The sequence below is a fragment of the Catharus ustulatus genome, chromosome 1 (genome assembly GCF_009819885.2).
Source record: "Catharus ustulatus isolate bCatUst1 chromosome 1, bCatUst1.pri.v2, whole genome shotgun sequence".
Classification (NCBI taxonomy): Eukaryota; Metazoa; Chordata; class Aves; order Passeriformes; family Turdidae; genus Catharus; species Catharus ustulatus.
In genome coordinates, this window is record NC_046221.1 from 5,831,764 (window position 1) to 5,854,937 (window position 23,174).

Consider the following 23,174-nt stretch of genomic DNA (forward strand, 5'->3'; position numbering starts at 1 on the left):
ACATACAGCAGATTTACTTCACCTATCACTAAGGTGAGGGATAAATTTTGCTCCCCAAATTAACCAGTTTTGTGTGTCTTCACCAGGGCAGCTTCACTAGGTCGAAGAAAGGACCATGGCAACATTCTCCAGTCAGTGTCAAATTTAGGATGAACTTTGGGATTGCTTGGTCAGGAATAGAAGCAGCTCTGAAGTGATCATCAAGATTATTGAGGTATATACTGGCAGATCAGTCTGTAGCACTGACAGCTTTACAGCTGCTGTGATCAGCTGTGTCACTGAGCTGCAGACACTGCCATTTCTCCACAAAGTTACCATGGTTTTGACTTCAGAGAGTCCCCTAATCATGCAGCAAGGATGGCTCTAAGTCCAGCCTCTGAACGCCAGTTGTGAGTTTGGTTTTCCAAGGGGGATGGCTGCAAGCAGTAAAAGGAAGTGAAAAAATAGATGTTTATGATACAATCAAAATTCAGGAAAATAAAGGCAGAACAGCAAACCTTCACCTTATCTTCATGAATCTCTGAATGGGAGGATGTAAACAACAGGGACAGACCAAACTTCACTTGTTTGTTTCTAGATTCAACACTCAGTCCACCCCTTAAGCACATAAGCAAAACAGGATACAGGGTGTTACTGAATGATTTCCTCTGAAACCTGATTGAGAAAGATTAGAGCAATTAGAACAGAGTGACACACACTTTGAAAGCCCTTAAATCACAATTAATATAAGGTTTAACCTTTCTCCTAAGGATCATCTGGCCATTTTCAGAACAAGGCTGACACGTCCCAGCCTCGGAGACAAAATTCATGAGACAGAATCCCCTGCCCTCTACTGGCACCAAAGCTGCACTGAAATCTGAGCTCATCTCACAGGCAGCACAAACAGCACCTGAGGAGCTGTTTGAAGGGGCATTTTAAACTATTATTTGTAATTTATATCAGATCTATAATGGCTGGACACATCCAGCTGGGAACAACTAAAAAGCTCTTTCAGCATCATCGCACCCTTTCCCACAGCACCAGCTAAGACTGAGGATTCAAAATACTGCTCCTTGCAAGATAATATATTCATTAACTGGAAGCTAATTCTGAGGGATTATCTAATGTTTGTCATGTTCACAGTGCATAACCAAGAACTCTACACAGCAGGTTTTTATTTGTTTATTTTTACAAAATTCTTTCTCACGTACGCTGTTGCTTTTTCTGATTACAGCCATCCAAACTGCATTTGGCCCAAGAACAGAGAGGCAGGTTCAGAGCTGCCAAAATCATTTTCCAGCACCTTGGTGCCAGAGCTAGGGAAATACTTAGCCAGGTTTCTGACTCATGTGCACCCTGTGACAGCACCACACAAACCTCAGGGCACCCCAGCAAGGCATTTGTTGTGGCTGACCATGTCACATACATTTCTCTTACACATTGATTTAATAGGTGTCATCATAGAACCTTCCAGATCTTGTGAGCACTTCTTACTATATTCTTCCATTGGTGCAAACAACAGAAAAAAAAAAAAAAGCCAAGATTTACCCTGCTGTGATTATATTTCTGAATGTAAATCAGCTTGATTCCTGGAAATATCAAAGTAAATCCCCATGTAGGCAAGGCCTGAAAGGAATTGAATAAACACAAGGGTCCTGACTGCATATTTAATCCAAAAAATAAATAAGCTTTTAAATCACATTAAAAGGATGGGGGGGAAAGCAGCCTGAAAAACAGCAGCTATTAAACAAGAGAAAGTCTGGCAATGCTGGAGTAATTCCCACAATGCTCATTCGTACCCTGAAACACATTGAGAACACACCCTGTTTTCAGAGCTGTCACACAAAAAATGCAGATGTGAGCCTGCCATCACTACACAAACAACAGAGTATGACATTTAAATAATACCACTGAGGAGAAGTGGGAGATGCACACAGCCTACACTATGTACTGCAGTTCTTTTTTAAAGCAACTCATCTGTTAAGTTACCAAATAGCTAAAAGGCCCTAGGGATGCAACAAAACAAAAGTATGTAATATTCCAAGGAATCCATAAGAATATAATCCAATCTCACCTGTCTCCTTTTCATTGTAGGCATCTACAGCATTTAAAAAAACACTAATGAAGAATTCTTAATGCTTATTAAGCCACATCCTAAAACTATTTGGATTTTTGGCTGTCTTACTCAGCCTAAGTGTACTTATAGATAATTTATCCCCATTTGTTCCTGTGTCAGGATTGTCTGATATCTCAAACAGTTCTTCTCACACTCTGGTGCTTGTCTAACCCCTGACATTTACAGAGTGCAGAAGTGTCCTCAGCCATGAGCTTTCTAGGCTATATAAGCCAAGATTTTGGGGCAGCAGAATCTGAGAATGAAGGATAAACAGGTATTTTAAACAGTCTATTTGAAACTCTGCCTGTCTCCATAAATAACCCCCACAAATAAATACTGTTTCAACTATATAGGAAAATATATAACACAAAAACCTTTACAGCGTAAATTTATGAGGTGCTGCTGTCAAGCCTTGTGATTTGTTCCAGAATCTCTGCATTTTCTCAACTTTCAGTTCCTGGAGTTCTCTCTTAAAAATAAACAACACAAATATTCTGTTCTTCATGATTATTGATAAAAGCCTGGGGTAGGAGTCAAGCAATTACTTGTGAAGAAGGAGGTGAGGATGTAAATAAAAATAATATGACTTTTAAAAATAAAATATTTATTAAAAATCCTCCAGATGAGTTAATTCAGTATGTTTAAGATACCACTGGCTGATACACTGACAGCAAACATCAATAAAAATCTTACAGGCTTGCCTGTATTATTTTTGTAGAATTGTACACCTAGTAATGATCTGAACCCACTTCTCTAGGTAAAATATTGGCTGGCTTTGCTGTTCTAATGTGCAAAACCTACTCATATCATAAATTCTAGGAAGCCAGATCACAGGATGGAGAAAGAGCTTCTGCCTTATTAACAGAAAAATGAGATAAAGAGGTATGTGACCAGCTTATGGCAGATCCAAGAACTGAACATAGATTTCAGATTTTCTGAGTTACAGTCTTGTGCTTCAGGCAGAAAGTTGGTCTTCTTTTCACTTAACAAGATATCAAAGGCCAAAGTCTTATTTAAAAATGGACAATGCAGCTCAGAAACAATGAAACAGCAAGAATACTTGAAAAAGAAGTCTTCTTAAAGTTAAACCTACTTGGTCCTTCTGATGTTAACATCTGCAAAAACTTGCACCCAACACCATCAATAGTTTTTCCACGAGTCCAAATACAGAATTCATACCAGTTTGTGTATCCATCAGGCAGGACAGGAATCACAGCACTGACATTACTGCCTTTGGCCTCTGGTGCCATTGGTTCTCATCATACTTACAGACTTTGTAACCCAGCTTTTCAGCATGAATCCTCTTGGCCATGAACTGCCCTTCAATCAGTGCTCGTATTTCTACTTCCTTTGGGAATCTTGAAACCTGCACCAAAGAGGGAATGAGTTAGCACCACCTTACCCAGCACACAGTGCCGAGCTGCAGGGTGGTTAAAGGCACAAAACAGGATTATAGTTGATTATCTTTACCTTCACCCTGAAGTCTGCTCTCACCTAGGCCCAGCTTTTTACTCATACACACAAGATGGACCTAAAGACTCATGAGAGAGAGCACAGCCCATATCCTCAATGTTGTTGGCAAATACATCAAACTTGAAGTTGATGCATAATGTGAAGAAGTTTAGGGCAAGTTGCAAACTTCTCCCTAAGCATTTCCCATCACCAAGAGCTGCTTAGGAATCAATACCTCAAAAATATAAAATTAAAGCAACTATATGAAATTCAGATGAATTAAGCAATGTCACAGGAGTTTAAATCTGTCTGCCCAAAAGTGAAACCATGTAATCTTTTCATTAATTTATTTCATTTCTATAACATTTTTCTGTCCTTTCATCAATGAGACAGGCAACAGAAGCAGGAGAATATTGAACTGCAAACAAATAGAGGGAATCCTTCACATGAAGTTGAGTTTCTCCATGCACTGCAGTAAGTGCCTACATTTGTGTAACAGCTAGAAGTGATTAAGCATTCATTTAGCAGCCAACACTTAAGAGAGTAGAGCTGCACTGCAAACACCAGATAGCATCAATCTCTGTTCACCTACGTGAGGTCTAATCGACTGGGAGTCATGATTGATCAAAGACATCTCCTGAGTTTCAGTACCACCCAGAAAGCCAGGCATTTAAATAACACCTATTCCACACAAAAAAAAAAAAAAAGAAAAAAAAAAAAAAGATATAAAGAACTTCCCATAACTTAATTTCTATTTTATTCCATTTTATTCCACTCAGACTTGAGCCCACACCACTTTGTGGCTCGTAGGTTACTCCAAGTGATACAGGACAGCAAAATGAGGTCTTTAGTTCACACACATATGGACAAAATATTACAGCCCAAAGTTTCAACACACCCTCATCTATGTGTCTAAAACTTAAAAAACAGGGACTAAGTCACGTACACGTACTAAGTGCCCAGAAAGCTTAAAGTTAATCCTGTCTCAAAGATAGTGTTGGTTTCAGTAAATCCACATGTTCCAGTAAAGAAAGTATATCATTAAAAAATTACCATATAAGTTCTAGTTCAGACATTGCTCTGTAGATGCTTTCAAGCTACAGACCAAATACTTCCTCATGAAAATCATTCCAGGGACTTGCATCAATAAATGAAACTGGAAAGCAAATATTTCAGATAGAAAGAAAATATATATATATAATGGCAAAGATTTGAAGCCTTGACAGCACTCCTTCAAAGTCTGAGACATTACCCAGGTTATTACTACCTTTTGGTTGTCTCTGTTGAATCTGTGAATCCCAACTGCTTCAGGAGTAATTTCCATCACATCAAAATAGAAACCTGCACCAAGGAACAGTAAAGAGAATCATGTTTGCTCCCAGGCCCAAAGTTGGAATCTTATTTCTGCACACAGCTAAAATGATATTACATGTTTATCATGTATTTGGACATATGAGTAATCATAGAGCTGTTTCTTTACTAATTTCAGTCCACACATCAACTTCTTGATGTTCTGAGCCATGTGGTGGGATTCTTGGGGCTCTCCTGGGCAGAGCCAGGGGTTGGACATTAATGATCCTTTTAGTGGGTCCCTTCCAACTCAGGATATTCTATAATTCTAGAATTCTCTCATTTCACAAAATCTGGATCTTAAACATGCCAAACAAAGTAATAAACACCAAGCCTACAAAAGAGGATTCAGTCACCACAATAATACATTTTTGTGAGTAACACAGATAATACATAACATACTAGAAATAGTTTGAGTAGGCCATATGCAAGGGTGAAAGAAGAAAAACACACAAAAATGGCAAGTTGGAAAGAAGAGTGCAGGAATATTGGAACATTTCATACCCTGGATTAGATTTCATGAGCTTATTAGAGAACATCAGATATTTTAAGTCACGAAGCAGAGCTGGTCTCTGAATAGTTTTGATGAGATCTGAGGAAATGCTGTAATGCTTTGTAGGCAGCTAGACAAAGATTTCTTTGGGTTGGTCAGAAAAGATATTCAAGAGAGGAGACCAGAAAAAATGAGGACAGAAAAACTGAACAGAATAGCTAAGAAACTAAGGAGAGTTTCTGAGGTTCTAACTTAGAACAAAACTGTGCTGCCCTATCAGACCTGTGATTACTGGCAAAGTAAAACCCCAAATAACAGAGTGCTCTGGCACACATAACCTTGCTGGTTAAACATTCTGCAGAGCTGGCAGTCAGCAGCTCTGTGTGTCAGGTCTGCAGGCCCTGTCAGGGGAAGCACATCCCAACATTCCAATTCTGACCTCCAAACCTCCCCACACAACAGGGAGCACAGGGAACAAGGAATAAAAGAGGGGGTATTTAACCAGCTATGCCTGTGCTTTGCTTCTCCCAGGCACTCAAATTATGGAGATTACTGCATTTTTACAGATACACCCAGAGGTTTTTCGAGTATATAGGTTATTGAGGATGAATTCCATGAAACACCCATTTTATAGAGGAGATATTCAAGTGAATATACTACAATACAAACTTCAAGGCACTGTCCTGGTTCAGTAACAATATTTTCATCAACTTCCAATCTTTTTAGTATTGTCTAAACTGGCTGACTTTGGGGTTTTAGAATAATTTCTTCCCATTTTCTAAAACACTAGAATTGATTTGTCTTCTAGTGAAAAGAGATTCCCAGTCATTTTAATACCCCACAGAGACTGGATTTGACAGACAACATAACAGAGCTTCTAAAAATGAAAAATCTAATCTCAGAGTGTCAAGAGGCTCTACCTTAAATTCACTTTGCTAAGGAGTGAAGTCTTCTATAGCTTAAATATCTACATTTAAAAACTTTGTTGCCTATAATTTTTACATTCATTTTACCCGTATCAACTCACACCTGAGATGATGGTGATGATTTCAAACCCTGCTCTGCAACTGGTCCATTTTAATCTTGATTAGACATGTGCTCACTTTTCAACAGCTTATTTCAGAGCTACATATTAGACTTGTAAAATGTTAAACTGTGGGAAAGAAAATAATGTAACACGTCAAATCCATGGGTTTAATAGCACGTTTTAAATATTTTCATCATTTTAATTTTGTTACATTTCATTCACTAACCATAACATGGGGGAAAAACAGGGATAAAATGATTCTGTGACACGGATTGGGGGAAATCTGGGCATCCCTTGACATCATTGCTTTGTACAAATGCATGAGCAAGATTCTAGAGTGGTGACTGAGAAGGAAATGATATGGAGCTACTTAATTCACTTGGTTTGAGTCTTCAGGAAAAGAAATAAACTTTAATGATAGCTTCCTTCAGAAATTACTAGTTTTAAACATTCTACAGCTAAGATGCTACTAACACCCTTCCAACAACCAAAGGGGATCCATAAATACAATTTTCTTAGTCAGTGAATATTGAAGGAAAACACTGTGATGACACTTAGGCTGTCAACAGAGCATTTCCAAGCACACATCAGGAATTTCTCTTGCTCTAGTTAACTTAATTCTTGACCTTTATGATGACCCAAGTAAAAAGCAGGTACAACACCTACTGCAGTGTGTGTCTAAGCAAACCCTCAAAGTCCCAGCACTACTAAAATTCATACCCAAGTTTCCACTGTTCCCAGCAGCAGTTGATGATAAGGCTTTGGAGAATTCATCCCAGGAGCCTGAGGCACAGTCATCTCTGATCCTCTCCCTCATCAGAGAGCCATTCTTAAAACTGAAACACACAAACACAACCTTGTGAATTTTCCAAAACCTTTAGCTGTAGATTTTTTAAGCATTTTGTTCCTTTACTTGATATTGTTGTTAATTTATCAGCTGAATAAAGCTGGGCAAGTTAAAAGATATGATCACTTCATTATGGAAAGAGATAGAGAGGGAAGAACAAGATAAGAGAAAACAATTTTTACAGGAGGTGCTGGGAACACAGAGCAGAGATGGGGCTGTACATCTCTGCAGGGAGTGAGGTCAGATCCAGGCTGGCCATGCCAAACCCAGGCTAGCTCTGAACAGCTGAGACATCTCAGAGGAGTGCCCTGCCACCACTCACTGAGATCACTCTGCAAGGAGCAGCAGGAGTGTCTCCACATTGCATTTATGATTTCAGAACATGGTACCTGTATTGGAACCAGCTTGGGTACAGCAAGACTTACAATGAGGTCTAGCTCTGTGCCAGGATCTGGCAAAGGAAAGCACCACAGCCAGTAAACAAACCATGCAGTAAAATATGCATCTCTCTTTTTTTATTGTCTCTGCACACCTCATGTTGTCACCTTTGTGATATCACACTGCTGCAAAATCCTGCAGCATGGACTGGTATCCAGGGGAAAGAAGTTTGAGCACTCTCCAGCACAGAGTTATCAGCAGGAGAGGCACAGAAATATCAAAAATGAGGGCAAGGAAATCACTGAACTTGCTCAGTAGCATCAGCTGAAGTTATTTGAGTTTTCTATACAAATACTCTGTCTGGTAGCTCAGACATTCTTTTTCTGCTGAGAGTCCCCTATTAACTCTAATATTCTAGAAATAAAGAGGCCTTGATGCCAAAGTGGCAGTGTCAGCTCAGCAATGACTGCACAGGAGGAACAGGAAAGATTAACTCAGCACTGCCAAGGCCACCAGCAAATCACATGATAAGCTGCTGTGAAAGAAAAGCAGCGTAACATTTATTCAGAAAAATGCCTCAGTATCTGCTTTCCTATTATGAACAGGTTGTTGATACAGCTCTTTTACACAGCAAAAGTAAAGAAAACATTGGGTAGAAGAAAAAGTCAGATGTAAATTAAAAACAAAGCAAACAAACAAACAAGAAACCACACAAAACAAAACAAAACCTGCAGGGAAATCACAAAACAAAACTCACTAACTTGCAATTGGCATCATGTTTTTGAACTCAACTTCCTGAACACTGTTCGCACTGTCATCTCCTACTGTACAAGTGGGATTCAACCCTACAGCTCCAAGGCAGACTTGAACTTTGCTGGTTCTGAGTTCCAAGCATCTACAATCCAAGGGATTTTGACACAAAATTTATCTGCATATTGCTTGCAAATATTTGCCAAAACACTATGACCTAGATTGGAAATTTTAATCCAGAATACAATGGTTCAGTGAGAGCAAACAGCTCCAGACCACCTTTCCACCTGCTTGGCTGACAAGGGGCCAAACAGTTCCCAAATCACAGCAGCCCAAAGTTACCATGAGGATCATCTCAGCTGGGTTTCTTGAGATCTCAATATTTTCCTCAAGAACATACAATTCCTCAATACATCCCTGAACAGCACTGATTGTGCTCCTCTCTGCAAAGGGAATCTTCACCTGCTCCATCATGACCTTGCTGGACCACCAGATCAGCACAGAAGTTCCAGAGCCTGGCCATTTCAAATTTCACATTCTATCTCAGCAGATTTGTTATTCCTGTGCATTAAGTGTATTACCTGAGATACACAGGGAACTGGCTCTATCTGTACACTGAAATAATTTCAGCTTTTATTGCCATGAGAATTCATCCTGCACAACTCTGCAGTTTCAGTTCCTCAAATTAAACAATAGGAATGCTATAACGCTGATGGAAATGTTTCAGCAGTAGATTGCCACATACCGTAGAGAATGCTGAATGTTCTATTCATTATCATTTCACAAAAGAAATAAAAAGCGCTAACACAGAGAAAGAAATATATGTTATTGATCCTAGATGTAAAAAAAATAAATGATATTACCATAAAAGTGCCATGTATGTTTGAGAATCAACAGGATTGCAGAGGATATGACCTTCTAAGGCAGGAGTTGGCTCTTGGATCCACAAGAACAATGTGTCACTTGTGCCAAGGCTAATCTGGAGAGGGAAAAAAATAATTGAAGCCTTATCACAATGTGCATGGAAAGCAATACAGAAATTAAATTAAAACCATTTGTTATTACCACTAATTGTTTTTAAATTACGCATTAAGTCAATTGGATTCGTGTTGAAGCTAGCTCTGACTTAGGCTGTCATGCCAGTGCAATACTTACTAGATGGAGATTTAGGTTTTAATGTCTGGAGTATTAGTTAAAAATAGTCACAAGAGTTTACTTAAAATCTTTCAGGCAGCTTACAGATTGATAGAAATAGAACAAACATAAATCCAATAAGCAGCAAATCAACATCAGCAGGTATGTTTAACTGGCAACCTGCAGCTATTTACATTTCAAGTGTTTCAAGCACCCAAGGACGTGGGCAGTTTCCAGGAGAGTGTTTTGACTTACTGCAATGTCTCCTTCTTGGAGTCTCATCCCTGCCAGTGATGCTGAAAGCAAAAAGAATACCAGGTACAAAGGTAGTTCTTTGACTCAATTACAGCCTGCTGTCTGAGACATCACAGGACATTATAAACATCATCTCAAAGTACAACATAAATTACAAATGTTCTCCTGATGGCCTTGGGCTATCCACCATAAAAGTTGGGCAAACATTTTGGGTGTGGGAGTGACTTTTAATGAAATCAAAATGCTCAAGACAAAACACTATAGAACAGCATGATTTTTCTAATGGTTTATGTATCCAGGTTTTATGTACAGTGGACCCTTGATTAACAACACACTTTAAAGGAGGAACATTCCCACTTCCATCAGATTAATCACATTTATTGGACTACGTTGAATTTGCATCTCTAGAAGAAAAAATTTTCAGAAATGTAGAGTTTACCCAACTCCCAGAATAAGATTATAAAATATATCATGATGAAGCTTCTATCATGATTCAAACCTGCAAAAGCTGCTGTAATATAGCAAGTATTTCACTCTCACAGTCTTGAGAAACAGAAATATTTGCTTTACACTGGAACTCCAGGGTTCAAAAAACTGTCCCTAAATTAACACCTTCCCTTGTACTGAGATCTATCAATCTGACAAAAGGACAGCTCTAATTCTTTGAGAAAGTCAACAAGATCCATCTCCAACTTTTTGCTTGAAAAGATACAAGAGCATTTTTTAAATTCATATTTTTTTCTAAGCTAAAATGTTAGGAGTTCATAGTAGGGATAGTTTCTAAAAGGCAGGCAAACAAAAACTGAAGTTATCAAGAGGAAAATTAATTCACCTCTGATTACTTGGCAAAAGAAAATTAATTTGTCATACACAGCCTACTCAAGATATCTCTGTCTCAGAAGAACTGGTGATGGAAGGGTGTTGGAAAGAGGAATTATTGCTTGGTAATTGAAGAACAATATTCTTTCATTTTATAGGCAGCATGTGAGAACCAGTAAGATAGATTTAAAATTTCAGTACATACATAATCATATCCACTGAATCTTGCACAGTTAATCATCTCACCTGGATTGTCTCCTGTAAATGCTACTACCTTACAGTCTGGGCTAAACCCATAACGCTGACTATAATATGGAGAAATGGGCCCCTAAGGAAAGAAAGAAAAAGAAAAAAGCTCAAAAAAAAAATGGAATTAAATGCTTCAGTATATGACAATGTATTGTAACATAGAGCTGAAAAACCCTAGAGCAGCTACAAGAATAATTTCTGAACATTTAAGGTATAAATGAATATTTTAAAAATTTTTAATGCACTTTTTTCATTGTAGTTGCTGAGAACCTCACAGCAATACCCTCAGATTAGATTTGAAAACAGGCTAGTAAATAGCAGCATTTTAGCTTTGGGTCTTTTTTCAGTTATTCACATCAAGTAACATAAACACATCTATCTGCTTTGCACACATACATGAATATTAATAGCTAGAAATTAAAAATTCAATGCAAACATAAGAGGAAACACAGCATTAATATACATCACAGCATCAAATGCTGGAATATGACTCTCTATTATTTTAGAGGTCAAGAACTGCATTGTTTTAAGCCACATTTTATAGCCATAGAGAAAAAAAACCAGAAGAAAACTACCATTAAAAACACAAGGAGATCTATAAGGATTTTTTTCTATGTTCCTCTCCATTACAGAGGATTCAGAGGGCTCAGGTGATGGGTATCTCCACTGCCTCACACGTGCACAGTTAAAGAATAGCTGCTTTTGTGCTGGGTAGTAAGACTAAACTCATTTACTCAGGAGATGTGAGGCTTGATTTGATTTCACCATTATGCTACGTGAACTGAGGAGCTTTAAATATCCCAAATTATTCACAAAGATTACCTCATTAACTATACAAACAGCTTAAAACAAGATCTCTGTTGAGAAATGCAAATGTTGGGTTCTGTTTCTGCAGCAATAAATTCTGTGCACAGCTCTGCAGTGACCAGGTGTTCTGGGGCATGGGAGAGGCCCCCCAAAATTCTTATCATTGGGCTAAAAAGTCTCTCACACAACCCAGGGCATGCAAGAATCTAAGGAGAGCAAAGCTATGACAGGTGCCAGTTTCCAAATATGTATTTGCTTTTAGCAAAAACCTTCAGAACACAGCTGAAAATCCCAAACCAGCAGCATTGCACACACAAACACACTCCAGGTACCATCAGCAGAGCTCCCAGCAAAGCCCCAGGTGCTGCTCACAGCTCTTCTGGCCAGGCACATACCAGCACTGAGTGGGATGGGACAGGGCAGCCCAGTCTCTCCTCTAATCCAGGGGCACAAGCATCAAGGCAGGACTTTGACCATGTCTTTTCCCAAATCTGTAACAAGTTCATACCAGAACCTACAAGACAGATCAAAAAGGAAGTGCATAGGACTGAGCAAAGACCAGAAAATTTACAGATGTATGTTTTACATTTAGGGAGAATGGTTTCAGCTCTTATATGAGTAAAGGATACTGATTAGCCTCTGGAGAGCTTTCACCTGCAAAAGTAGCAGAAAATGTTTCTCTGATGTACAATGCACTAGGCAGTTCAGTCATTCACAAATTATGAGTAAAGACAAGAATATCAATGCCTCCCCATCAACTCTCCCACCTTAAACAAGGAATTCATGTAACTAACTAAAAGGGATGAAGTAATGTCCCTTGAAGATGTGTCATGCTCAGCAGAGACCTAAAAGTGAAGAAATTCCCCCCTTGGTGGGATGGTTTTACATTACTCCTACCTTTGAGCAGAGAATCCTGTAAGCATCTAAATCTACATTGACTAATCTTCTCCCTATCAATGTTTCCCTTTTCAATTTCTCAAATAAAGCCTCTAATTTTGAGGATAATTTGGTATCCAGTTTTGATTACCAAAGCCATGACTTTCAGGAATGGTGAGCAGCCCGACTGAAACCTGCAACACCTGCAAGGTGTGCAAACCTCCTAAGGCCAGATTCTGTGAAATGATTTCCAGCATGCAAAAACCTAAATAACTGATTTGGTCACCTCTTTTCTCACCAGAACTCTCACTAGATCTGAGAAGGGCCTTTGCAGTTTTGGTTTGGTTTCTCACTGCTCTTTTCTCACTGTTTTATTGCTGGTTTAAAAGTTAATTGAAGTTGGTTGGTGGCCAGCTCTTTATAACATACTGAGCACTCCACACCACTGGCCTATGATTCTAAGATGCCTTTAATTGCACATTTCATTAGCCTTGAAAATCTGTATGTATTTCTGCTTAGTGCTGCTCAGGGACATAGTAGTCTTATTCTAGATGAATATCAATTTAATGTCAAAGACTCTTTAGCCCACAGCTTATTTATCTCAGAAACACAGCCACATGCTCAGCTGAGCAGTGGAAAACCTGGTATTTCCATGCTTTCAGTATATTTTTAAGATTTTAGAACATAAAGATGGTGAGGTTGATGCCACATGCAGTGCCTGTGGAACAAGACTTTGCTTGCAGTGCTGAAATGCAGAGGAAGAAAAGGATTCAAGCCCCATCTCAGAACATCACAGGCTCCAGCAGTGCTTCTACTCTGAGAAAGAGCCTTCAACACACTCCACACCCACAGTGCTGCTGGTTACACGAGCACAGAGGAGCCCACCCTACCAACTCCCAGCAGGCTTTTTAATACAGTCTTAAAAATGGGTTTAATAGCATTTAAAAACAAACTTTCTATTTATCAGTACAATCCTGAGCACTACCAGCGTGGTCTGGACCTAGTGCTCCACACGGTGTCACAAACAGAAAATGCTGCACACTCGAGCTGCGACACTGGAATAACCCAAGCCAAACAGCAGGGCATTTGGATTATACTTAATTACAAAAATAGAATTAATTTTATCCAAAATCAATCAATCAATCAATCCCATTTTAGGTAAATTAAGCTGATTGGAAATATTTGGCCTGTGATGAAACAGCAGGAATTTGACAGAGCACAAAGTGCAACAACCCTCCCGCAGGTAAAGGATCCCTTTTCTGCCATCAAAATCACTACTACACACCCAGAAAAGGAAAGATGGCAAGATTTACTCCAGCCTATCTCAGTTCCCTGTGAGAGATCACTCCTAAATCCAGCCATCCCCTCCTTCCCAGGGTAAACTGTGTCCTGACAAGGTAAACTCAGCCCAGAGTCACCACCTGCACTTTTCAGAGGTAGAGGGTGTGAGCAGCCACATGTTCCATGCTCTCAGACATAACAGGGCTTTCCACAAGAAAATACAAAATCTATAAATTTTCCTGGAAAAGTCCATGATTTAAAAGGCCAAGAACCTCTTCACTAAACTAAACCAGTGAGGAACAGAATCTTTAAATAGATAGGAATTTTCCACAGAAAGGTTAAATTTTTTTCTGCTTATGTTTGGTTTTTTTTTATCCTTCTTGGTCCACACCCCACAATCCTAGAGAAACATTTCACCAGAGCCCTTCAATGCAATTTTACAAGAAACTAGGGCAGCCTTCAATCTTTCCTGCATAAAGCCTCTAATCTTTCCAACTGAATGTTTACATTATACAGAAACAACACTTCAGTTTATTGATTGGTAAATGCAGTAAATGGCACAAAGACTTTCACATGCCCTGAGAAAAGAGAGGTGAAGCAATTTGCCACAATCTCAGAAACTCATTTTAAAAATGTGGAACAACTCTTTTAGAGGAACTGTTGGACTGTTGGGCTGGATTCATCCTATCCAGCTGTGGGCATGGGAGTCTCTAATCAGTGGAAAATAAAAAACAGAGCTGGATGTTCCTCTGATTATATGAGGAGCTCCTAACTCTAGCATCTCTGCTCATGATCTACAGCACAAAGTTTAACATACAAAATCAGTAATAATCTGAGGAGTAAGAGGAGAAAACAAACAAAAATCAAAGGCAGCCCTTTGGATCTTCATCCCATCATCAATGAAGGTCAACAGCCAAGGCCAGGGCACAGTAAGAGCTCAGGAAAGGGTTTCCATATTTCACTCCAAACATCCCTGACTTTTATCACAGAATGACCAGGAGCACCACCAGGACTTGCTAATGTTTACTACAAATACAAAAGTGTAAGTGCTTGAACACTTGGGGGAAGGGGGAGAGTACAAACACTTTCATGGCAATGACCCAACAATGCAGACTAACTGGTTTTATCAATCAAGTAAGTAAAGATCAATATTTGCCTGTGTTCATAAGCAGTGAAGTGCATCTGTTTCTGCATTACAGCCCCTCTGGTTGCCTTTTCAGTGAGCCAAAGACATGAGAAGTGAAACTGCTGACACCACACAAGCTACAGGAGGAGTAAATTCAGCCCACCACACTCCTTTTGAAAAGGCTTCAGTCCAACACATCCTTTTTAGACAGAACAACAAAAAAAAAGTATGCTAAGCTACAATTTGCCTAAGGCTCTTAGAAAAGCATTTCAAAAGATAAAGCTCCTCTAGGTCAAGAACTGAAATGATGTTCTTTAAGGTGTCTTCTGAAAGAAACAATGCCCCAAGTGTTCAACTTCTTTTGGTCTCAGATGTATCTTACTTTTAACATCTGCACAATATAAATAAAAATCATTCTTCATTCCACTAGAAGGTAATTTCATTTTCTTAAAATCAATCACTCAGGGTGCTCAGCCATTCACAAGTGATTTGAACTTTAAAAGATTGGACCTTCAAGAAGAAAAGGAAAAAAATCCTGGAACTGAATAGCACATTTCCCACAATAACCTGCAAATTTAGAGAGCTAAGTTATTGTGTAGAGCTAAACAATTTGACAAGGTCTTTTAAAGACGATATGACCTGAAGTTAAACCTACAGAAATGAAGAATAGATCTATTATCTGAATACTATTTTGAGAGATGCATTTTAAACTACAATACACAGGTGCTAAGTAAAAAGATCAAGTGAATTGCAAGAAATTGTAAATGACAAGAAAACAAGTTTTTCAGCTGCATCCAAATAACTACTGCATCCACTATACTTATATTTTATTACTGGAATTAGAATTCTCTCGTTATATTAAGAAAGGAATGAATGAGGCAAAATACAGCTTACAATGCCAAAAAATCTTTTGTGTTGTAAAGAGAAGAGAACTAAGCAGGATGTTACAGTTATCTCTTTTCACACAAAGATTCAATAATCTTACATGCTCTGAACAGCACATAACATTTATTCAGGTTTTGTAAATATCCATAGCTATAACAGAACAGGCTCTCCTGGAGCTGTTTGAAAAATGGAACTCATTTTCTAAGAAAATTTTCCAATTAAGGAAAATTTAGTTTTCTTTACTTTAAAATATTTTGCTTTCCAACAATTTTTCATGTTCTGAAATTGGAGAAGTATGGCTTTCCTCCACTTGCTTCCAAGTAGAAAAGGTAAAGTAACAAAAAAAAAACAAACCCAAACTGGAGATATTTTTAGTGCTTACAATTTTAAGCATTTCAAATTCAAATTAACACTTCATTCTTGTTGAAAAATAAATCAATATGTTTATCAGAAAAAGCACCTAAAGATCTCCCTCTTTCTTTGAAATGCAGTAGGTGGCTGAGCAGCTCAAGTGCTCAGTATTTGGACCTGCTGAGGAGAAAAGTGCAAATCTCCAAAGAGTTATTGTTGCCAATAATACACAAAAAAATAAAATTCAGCTGTGAAATACTTGGCTAAAAGGACAGGACCAGAAAACAAATATCATAATCTCACAAGTGTTATGAAATAAGCCTGGATTGCCTTGCAATTTTTGAGGTCTCAAGTACAACTGGAAGCTCTGATAGCATGTAAGGTGTCCATTAGCTAAAATTGAGGTGTCTGGTCTTTTCCTGTAAGATTTGATGGAATAACAAAGGAGAAAATATGAATTGGTCTTAACACATGGGTGTCAACCACGTCTCTATAATGCAAAAATTCCATGGAGAGCCCAGTTATCTAACCTTTCAGCTCTGAAATATATCTTCTCTTAGTTTCAGAGCAGAAATCAGAAATGCTTTTTAGAAATAACAGCAGAGCTCCCAGGAAAATACTTTCCTTTGTAATTGCCATTTAAAATTGCCATTTAAAAGCTGGATAACTGAGATAATACACAACAGAAAAGAGACAGTAGTCCTGTCACTTTTTTGTATTTGTTATGATGAACAGAGAGATATGGAAGATTTCTTTTTTTAACTGGATTTAGTCCATTTTGTTTTATTTATGCTTTTTATCCTGGTTCATTTTGAAAATACACCAAAGAACAAATATCAGAATTCTGAAGTTTAGTTTAAGATTCCACAACTTTCTGATGCCTCCAAAAGATCTTCCACCACTCCTTTACACATCACAAAATAATGCAAAAAGCGATAATTGCATTTAAGAATTTTTTCTGTGGATCCATTTTATAGAAGTGGCAATTGGATGGGGATAGATAAGCATAGCAAACAACAAACTGAAAGGAGTAACTTAGCTTAAAATCTAATATACTTGTCATTAAAATGTAAAGATTGAAAACAAATACCAAAGACCCTGTCCCCATCTATGTAATGTGGGGATGGGAAGGAAAATTTCCTTTTTAAACTGTTACTATGAAAAAAAACCCACGCTTACCATCACTGTAATCGATGGGTGCATAAGTTCCTAGGAAAAGGGAAGCTGCAAAGCTACTGACCAAAGAGATTCTCTGAAAAAAAAAAATAGAGAGAGAAATAGTGAGTCCCATCAGTATTCACTTCAAAGAAAGTAAGTGGAAAGCAAATAAAGTAATTGGAAGCAGCAAATGTTAATGGATGCCTAAGGTTATGTCCAGAAAGCACACAAAAATACACCTAGAAGGATTACTCAGTTCTGACCATCTCAGTAATACAGCACATATCAATCTAAAAGTAATTCCATTATAAAAGCTGTTAAAAGCTGAAACATGCAAAAACACACCTGGTATGTTAGCATACTCTGTGTTAGCATGAATCCACAACTTCACCCTAACCCAGAACCTCATTTAAAAAAAAAAAAAAAAAAAACTTTCTAAGGTAAAAAAAAAACACCCACACAAAAGAAAAAAAAAAACGCCACAAAACCACCTGTGTCCTGATGACAGGGGAAATGCTCAGAACCATGCTCTGCCCCACCCACAGCTTTTAGAAGCTCTGGCAAAGCTCTGCAGGCACCTTTAGCACCTCTGCAGGACCCCTTGCCTTCCTTCCAGCTGAGCCCCCAGATCTGCCAGGAGTTACTCCCAGGAACTGGTGATAATCAGTCTGAACTGAGCCACTGTCTGCAGCTCTGCCTCTGCAGGGCATGCTCCAGCTGCATGAAACCCAGCTGAGGGTTGGCCAAATAATAAATAATGCCCCATATGACACAAGACACTGATCCACCATGAACCTGCTTCCTCTTCACATCTGCTGTATGAACTACCAAGTTAACCACCAGGCTCTCTGCATGATCCAGTATTGTCTGTTCCCAAGAAACTGCCACAAAAACAGACAAATTCCTCACTCTGTGCTGTGATTCACAGAAGAAATATGGTTGTCACCCAATAACTGAACAGAATCAAACCTCTACAGGTGGAGTGAGCCAGAAATGACAGGTTTTTTATTAATGTTCACAAAACCACTGCTTCACACAGCATTCAAGGGCAGCCTATAGCCAGAGCTCTAAGAGGTGGTTGTAATAGCCAGGAAATTTAATGATGCACTTGCTCTTCGTGCATCTCTCCCCAAGAATATATCACATTGTGCTCAGATAACAAAGGCCTACCTTCCACGGTGCCCCAGTGGGCACTAGCTGCCTGAAATGGAAGGAAAAAAGGATGAAGTTAAACTGTGAATCAGCCAGCCAGCCAGTTTAGCAAGCTGACCTACAGAAGCAAAAACATCCACCTTCCACGTGTCACTGAGACTGCCAAGCTGTCAAGTGCTCCTTGAGGGTCCCCAAGAGCAGCTCTAGCAGAGAGAGATTTTGTGTTTGAACACCTTTTGCATAAGCTTCATTGCTAAAAGTTGCCATCAGCCCTCAAAGTCTGAAATTGGTCAGACTAGTTCATGGTTCCACAGACCCACTTCTCCCCATTAACATATCTTGCTCTAAATTTATTCTTGAGCTTATGATCAGACTGCATTCATGTTCTGTTTCATCTCATACCTTACTTGTTGCAATGAGAATACAAAAGAAAAGAAGGGGAACAAATTTAAAATTAAGCATTCTCCAACAAAATACAGAATTAACTTTGCAACTCACTTTCTCATTAAATGAACTGCTTCATAGAGGAGTGAGATTTAAAAAAAAAAAAAAAAAAAAAAAAAAAAATTAGTGCTATCAAGAACTGAAGTAGTGGAAAACCAGGTCTTCCTGGCTTCCCTTTGTAAAAATGGGGTCTATGTTTCTCCTTTTCCAGTCACTGGGACCTTTACCAGACTGTCACAACTTCTCAAACGTGATGGATAGTGGCTTAGCCACTTCATCCACCAGTTCTCTCAGAACCCATGGAAGTATCACATCAGGTGCCAGCTTCAGGCTCCTTAAGATGGTCATGAACTTCATCTCCTACACTGGGGGTTCTTCATTGTCCCAGTCCCTGTCTCTGCCTGCTGTGACTCAGGTGATGTGGCTGCAACTCTCACCACTCAAGGCCAAGGCAAAAAAGTCCTTGAGTACCCGGTCTTCTTCACAACCTGGGTAACCAGGTCTCCTATTTTCTTTTGGAGAGGGCCTACCTACATTTTTCAAAGTCTTCCTTTTATCACCAAATTACCTATGAACACTTTTCTCATTGCCCTTGATATTCCTGGCCAGATTTAATTCTGTCAGGGTTTTAGTTTCCCCAGCCTGATTCCTGACTGCTCAGACAACCTCTCTGTATTCCTGCCAGGCTACTGCCTTTATTTCCGCCTTCTGTAGGCTTCCTTTTTATGTTTGAGTTTGTCCAGGAGCAATTTGTTCATTCACACAGGCCCCCTGATGTTTTTGCCTTGTTTAATCTTAGTTGGGATGCATCACTTCAGAGCTTGGAGGAGGTGATCCCTGAATATTAACCAGCTTAGGAGAGCCTGCATCCTTCCATCCCTGCACTCCAGGAGGGATCCCATGTCTCCATGGTGCCAAAAGGATCATGACCCCCTAACTCCTGTTTATTCCCTGTGCCATGTGTGTTAGCCCAGACATGTACAGTAATTTCATGGTTATAAGCCGCACTGAGTATAAGCTGCACTTCTGGGCGTCGGCAACTTTTCATTCTTTGTCCATACATAAGCCGCACCTGATGATAAGCCGCACGTTACAATACAGAGTGTGACAAAAGGTATCTGTTCTATCACCATCTGTTGAGGGTGGGGGCAGTGATCCTTATCTCAATGGCAGATATTCTGCTAATGGGCCATCCATTGAAACCAGGCAGGGCATTGTTCTTTATCTTTTCACAACCCATCCTTCCTCCAGCCAGTCATTTTCTGCTCATGGCCATTGAGTCCCACTGTGGGACCGATAAAATTACTGCATCCCATTGGGAGTTGCTCCAGACAGGGGGAAGAGCCCAACATTTCTTACCAAAATAAAAACAGAGGTTTTGGGACACTAAGGGAGCCCCTTTCTCTACTGGACTCCAGAGGAAAACCAGATTCCTCCACATCACCACTGGACCTTTAGAGGGAAACTGCACCTTGTACAGGAGCACTGCTCCAACTGAGCCACATCTGTCACTGCAGGAGGATGCAGCCACCATGGAATGGGACTGCTGCCAACACCCTGCCTGACGGGTGTCAGGTTGTACTCTGACTTTGTCAGGGTTTGCAGTTTGTTTCTTTGCAGTACTGTATTTCTAATTTAATTTCCCTAGTAAAGAACTGTTATTCCTAATTCCCATATCTTTGCCTGAAAGCCCCTTGACTTCAAAATTATAATAATTTGGAGGGAGGGGGTTTACATTCTCCATTTCAAAGAGAAGCTCCTGCCTTTCTCAGCAGACACCTCTCCTCCAAACTAAAACAGCAACTTTTCGTTCTTTGTCCATATATAAGCTGCACCTGATTATAAGCCGCACTTTGGGTTCGGACCAAAATTTTAGACAAAATGGTGCGGCTTATAATCATGAAATTACTGTAATCTGGTCCTCCAGTGAAGGTGACTGTGCTGGCTGCTGCTGTCCTTCAGGTGCTCTCCTGCTGTCCTGCCCCACCTCTCCAGGCTCTGGGTATGTCTCTGATTCTGGCACCAAACTGGCAGGAGTGGGATGAACTGAAGTTCTCCTCCCCCAACAACTTCAGCTTAAAGCTCTGTTCAGCAGCTTAACAAATGTAGCACTCAAAGGAGAAACCAATGTCTGATCTTTATGTGCCTAACTACTAATAATTTAATAAAATTTTAAAATAAAAAAATTCAACTTTCATTTTAAATTCAAACACAATAATCAGAATAATCTTTAGCAAAAAGGTCTGTAAAAACATCTGCACAAGATGAATTTTCAAAGATGTTTTCAAATAAGAGAATTGAAGTTAAGCCAACCTCAGTTTGCTGGTAGACTTCAGGATTCTGGCTGTAAATCTTTGCTATCTGGTTTCCTGTAAAACGCTGGAAAAGAAATGCAAATGCTTAGAAAGACAAACCCTAAATGGAGTCAATAATCATTAACTCTGTGTAATGAGTTCAGAACATTGCACTTTGGATATTTAATTTGCCTGATGCATGATGAAAGTCAGTGCACAGCAGGCAATCTGCACTAAACAGGGTATAACACATAGTCTCATTATGAGAATTTTGTTCACCTTTTGAAAAAAAGGCATGTGGAAAAGCACTACTATCCATAATTTACATTTCAGAAATGACAGTTCAATGGAATGAATCACACTTATTCTCTGCACAGGAACCAGCACAATTCAAATGCTGCCTTCAAATCCTTGAAAAGGTTTAAGCTACACAATCTATGTACCTGCCTGTGAGGCAGGTGAATTGAAATTAAAGCAGGAAGCCTCATACACAAGAGCAGAAACTCTAATATAGACTAAAAACCTCTGTAAGAATATTTACTTTTCATCCAGTATTATGTCAAATAATCAAAAAACCTTCTAGTACTGAAACCTTAACACTTAACAAGTGAAAAATAAACTGTTAGTGGTACATAAAGTCTGACTTCAACCTTGAATGATGATTCAAAACCAGAAACATCAGTTTGGGAGGTTAAAGCCTAATTTGACTGAACCAAGACATGAGCAGCCGGGTGCTGAGATGCCTGGAGGGCAGCCCTGCTCCCACCCCATAACTCATTGTACAGTTACAAGGAGGGAAGAGTCAGGAAAAGGAGACAACGCACCTCTGACAGTGTCCCAAACTTCTGAAACACTTTTCTGAGGCCAACAGATGCTTGTTAGCCCCCAGGGGATATTAAAAGGCCAATCTTTTATTTGCAGAAGTAACCTAGAGCACGATCCACAAATGGGTGGATGGATTTACCCAAAATAAACCTGCATCACAGAGTTTCCATCCCAATAGAAATGTGGTTGCACAAGATACTCCCAGGGAAAAAATGCCCTGAGACTTCAAGCATGGCCTCCAAACACTGTATTTAGGGACCACTGACCAAATGCTCACTCCAGTTGCCTCCTGCTGCAAAATTCCCAGTGTTTGGTTCATTCCACTGCAAAATTTCCATACCTTCCTTTGTGACACGAATGCACAGCACAGTATGGTTGGAGTTTCTCCAAAAGCTCTTTCCTTCATAGTCAATGGCTACCTGCTGCAGGTCCCTGTGATGACAGAATTGTTTCCATCACAGCATTCTGCTGGGAACTTCCTCCCCATCCATCCTTACCTCATAGGCTCGGGAGCCAGTGACACTGGCCAGGTGCTGGGCTCCCCCCACGGCTTTCTCCAGCTCTCTGCACTGGGAGGTTGTGCTGGAATCCATCCAGATGGGGCTGTCACTGACTGAGAAACAGCCCTGTCATGAGGAACACCCTTTATTAAGAAGTCTGATATGAGAAATCCCTGCTAGAGTGATAAAAATACAGTAGCCATTCGTATCAGCTCACAGCTCAGTTCTCTGATTTGCCTTCTGCCCTTCTCTCATCAATACAGAAAATAGATTTTGGGTAGAATGTTGGCCAGTGATGAAACCCAAATTTTGCATCAATATTCTTCTTCTGCTGTCACTTCACAGACCCCACAGCATGATGTCTCAGTACACCCTCTGATACCCAACACCCCAACTCCTTTCAGAACTCCTCTGCAAACCATCAGATTATCTTCCCACAGCTCTACTAACACATTTCTCCTCAATGCATGGCATAACCACCTGGAAATACAACTGAGGCTTAATACACCATTTATTCCAGCATTTTAATGCCATTTCCATGAGTTTTGCACAGATGAGAGTTACAAAAGTAATGATTTAACACATTAGTTACACAAAAATCTCAATTTCAACATGTATCTATCTGT

At 39.5% G+C, this 23,174-nt stretch overlaps 1 protein-coding gene across 1 annotated transcript in view; it reads right to left on the reverse strand.

The window, feature by feature from the left end:
- XYLB (xylulokinase) overlaps positions 1–23,174 on the reverse strand; it is an 81,823-nt gene that overhangs the window by 51,701 nt on the left and 6,948 nt on the right. Inside the window, exons 6-15 of the mRNA XM_033082844.1 lie at positions 22,546–22,674; positions 21,243–21,308; positions 17,355–17,427; positions 12,052–12,170; positions 10,847–10,928; positions 9,782–9,822; positions 9,256–9,371; positions 7,138–7,253; positions 4,815–4,888; positions 3,365–3,461 (exon numbers count right to left, since the gene is read on the reverse strand). Of these exons, the coding sequence (XP_032938735.1) occupies positions 3,365–3,461; positions 4,815–4,888; positions 7,138–7,253; positions 9,256–9,371; positions 9,782–9,822; positions 10,847–10,928; positions 12,052–12,170; positions 17,355–17,427; positions 21,243–21,308; positions 22,546–22,674 (913 nt within the window). The remainder of the gene's footprint in view (positions 1–3,364; positions 3,462–4,814; positions 4,889–7,137; positions 7,254–9,255; positions 9,372–9,781; positions 9,823–10,846; positions 10,929–12,051; positions 12,171–17,354; positions 17,428–21,242; positions 21,309–22,545; positions 22,675–23,174) is intronic.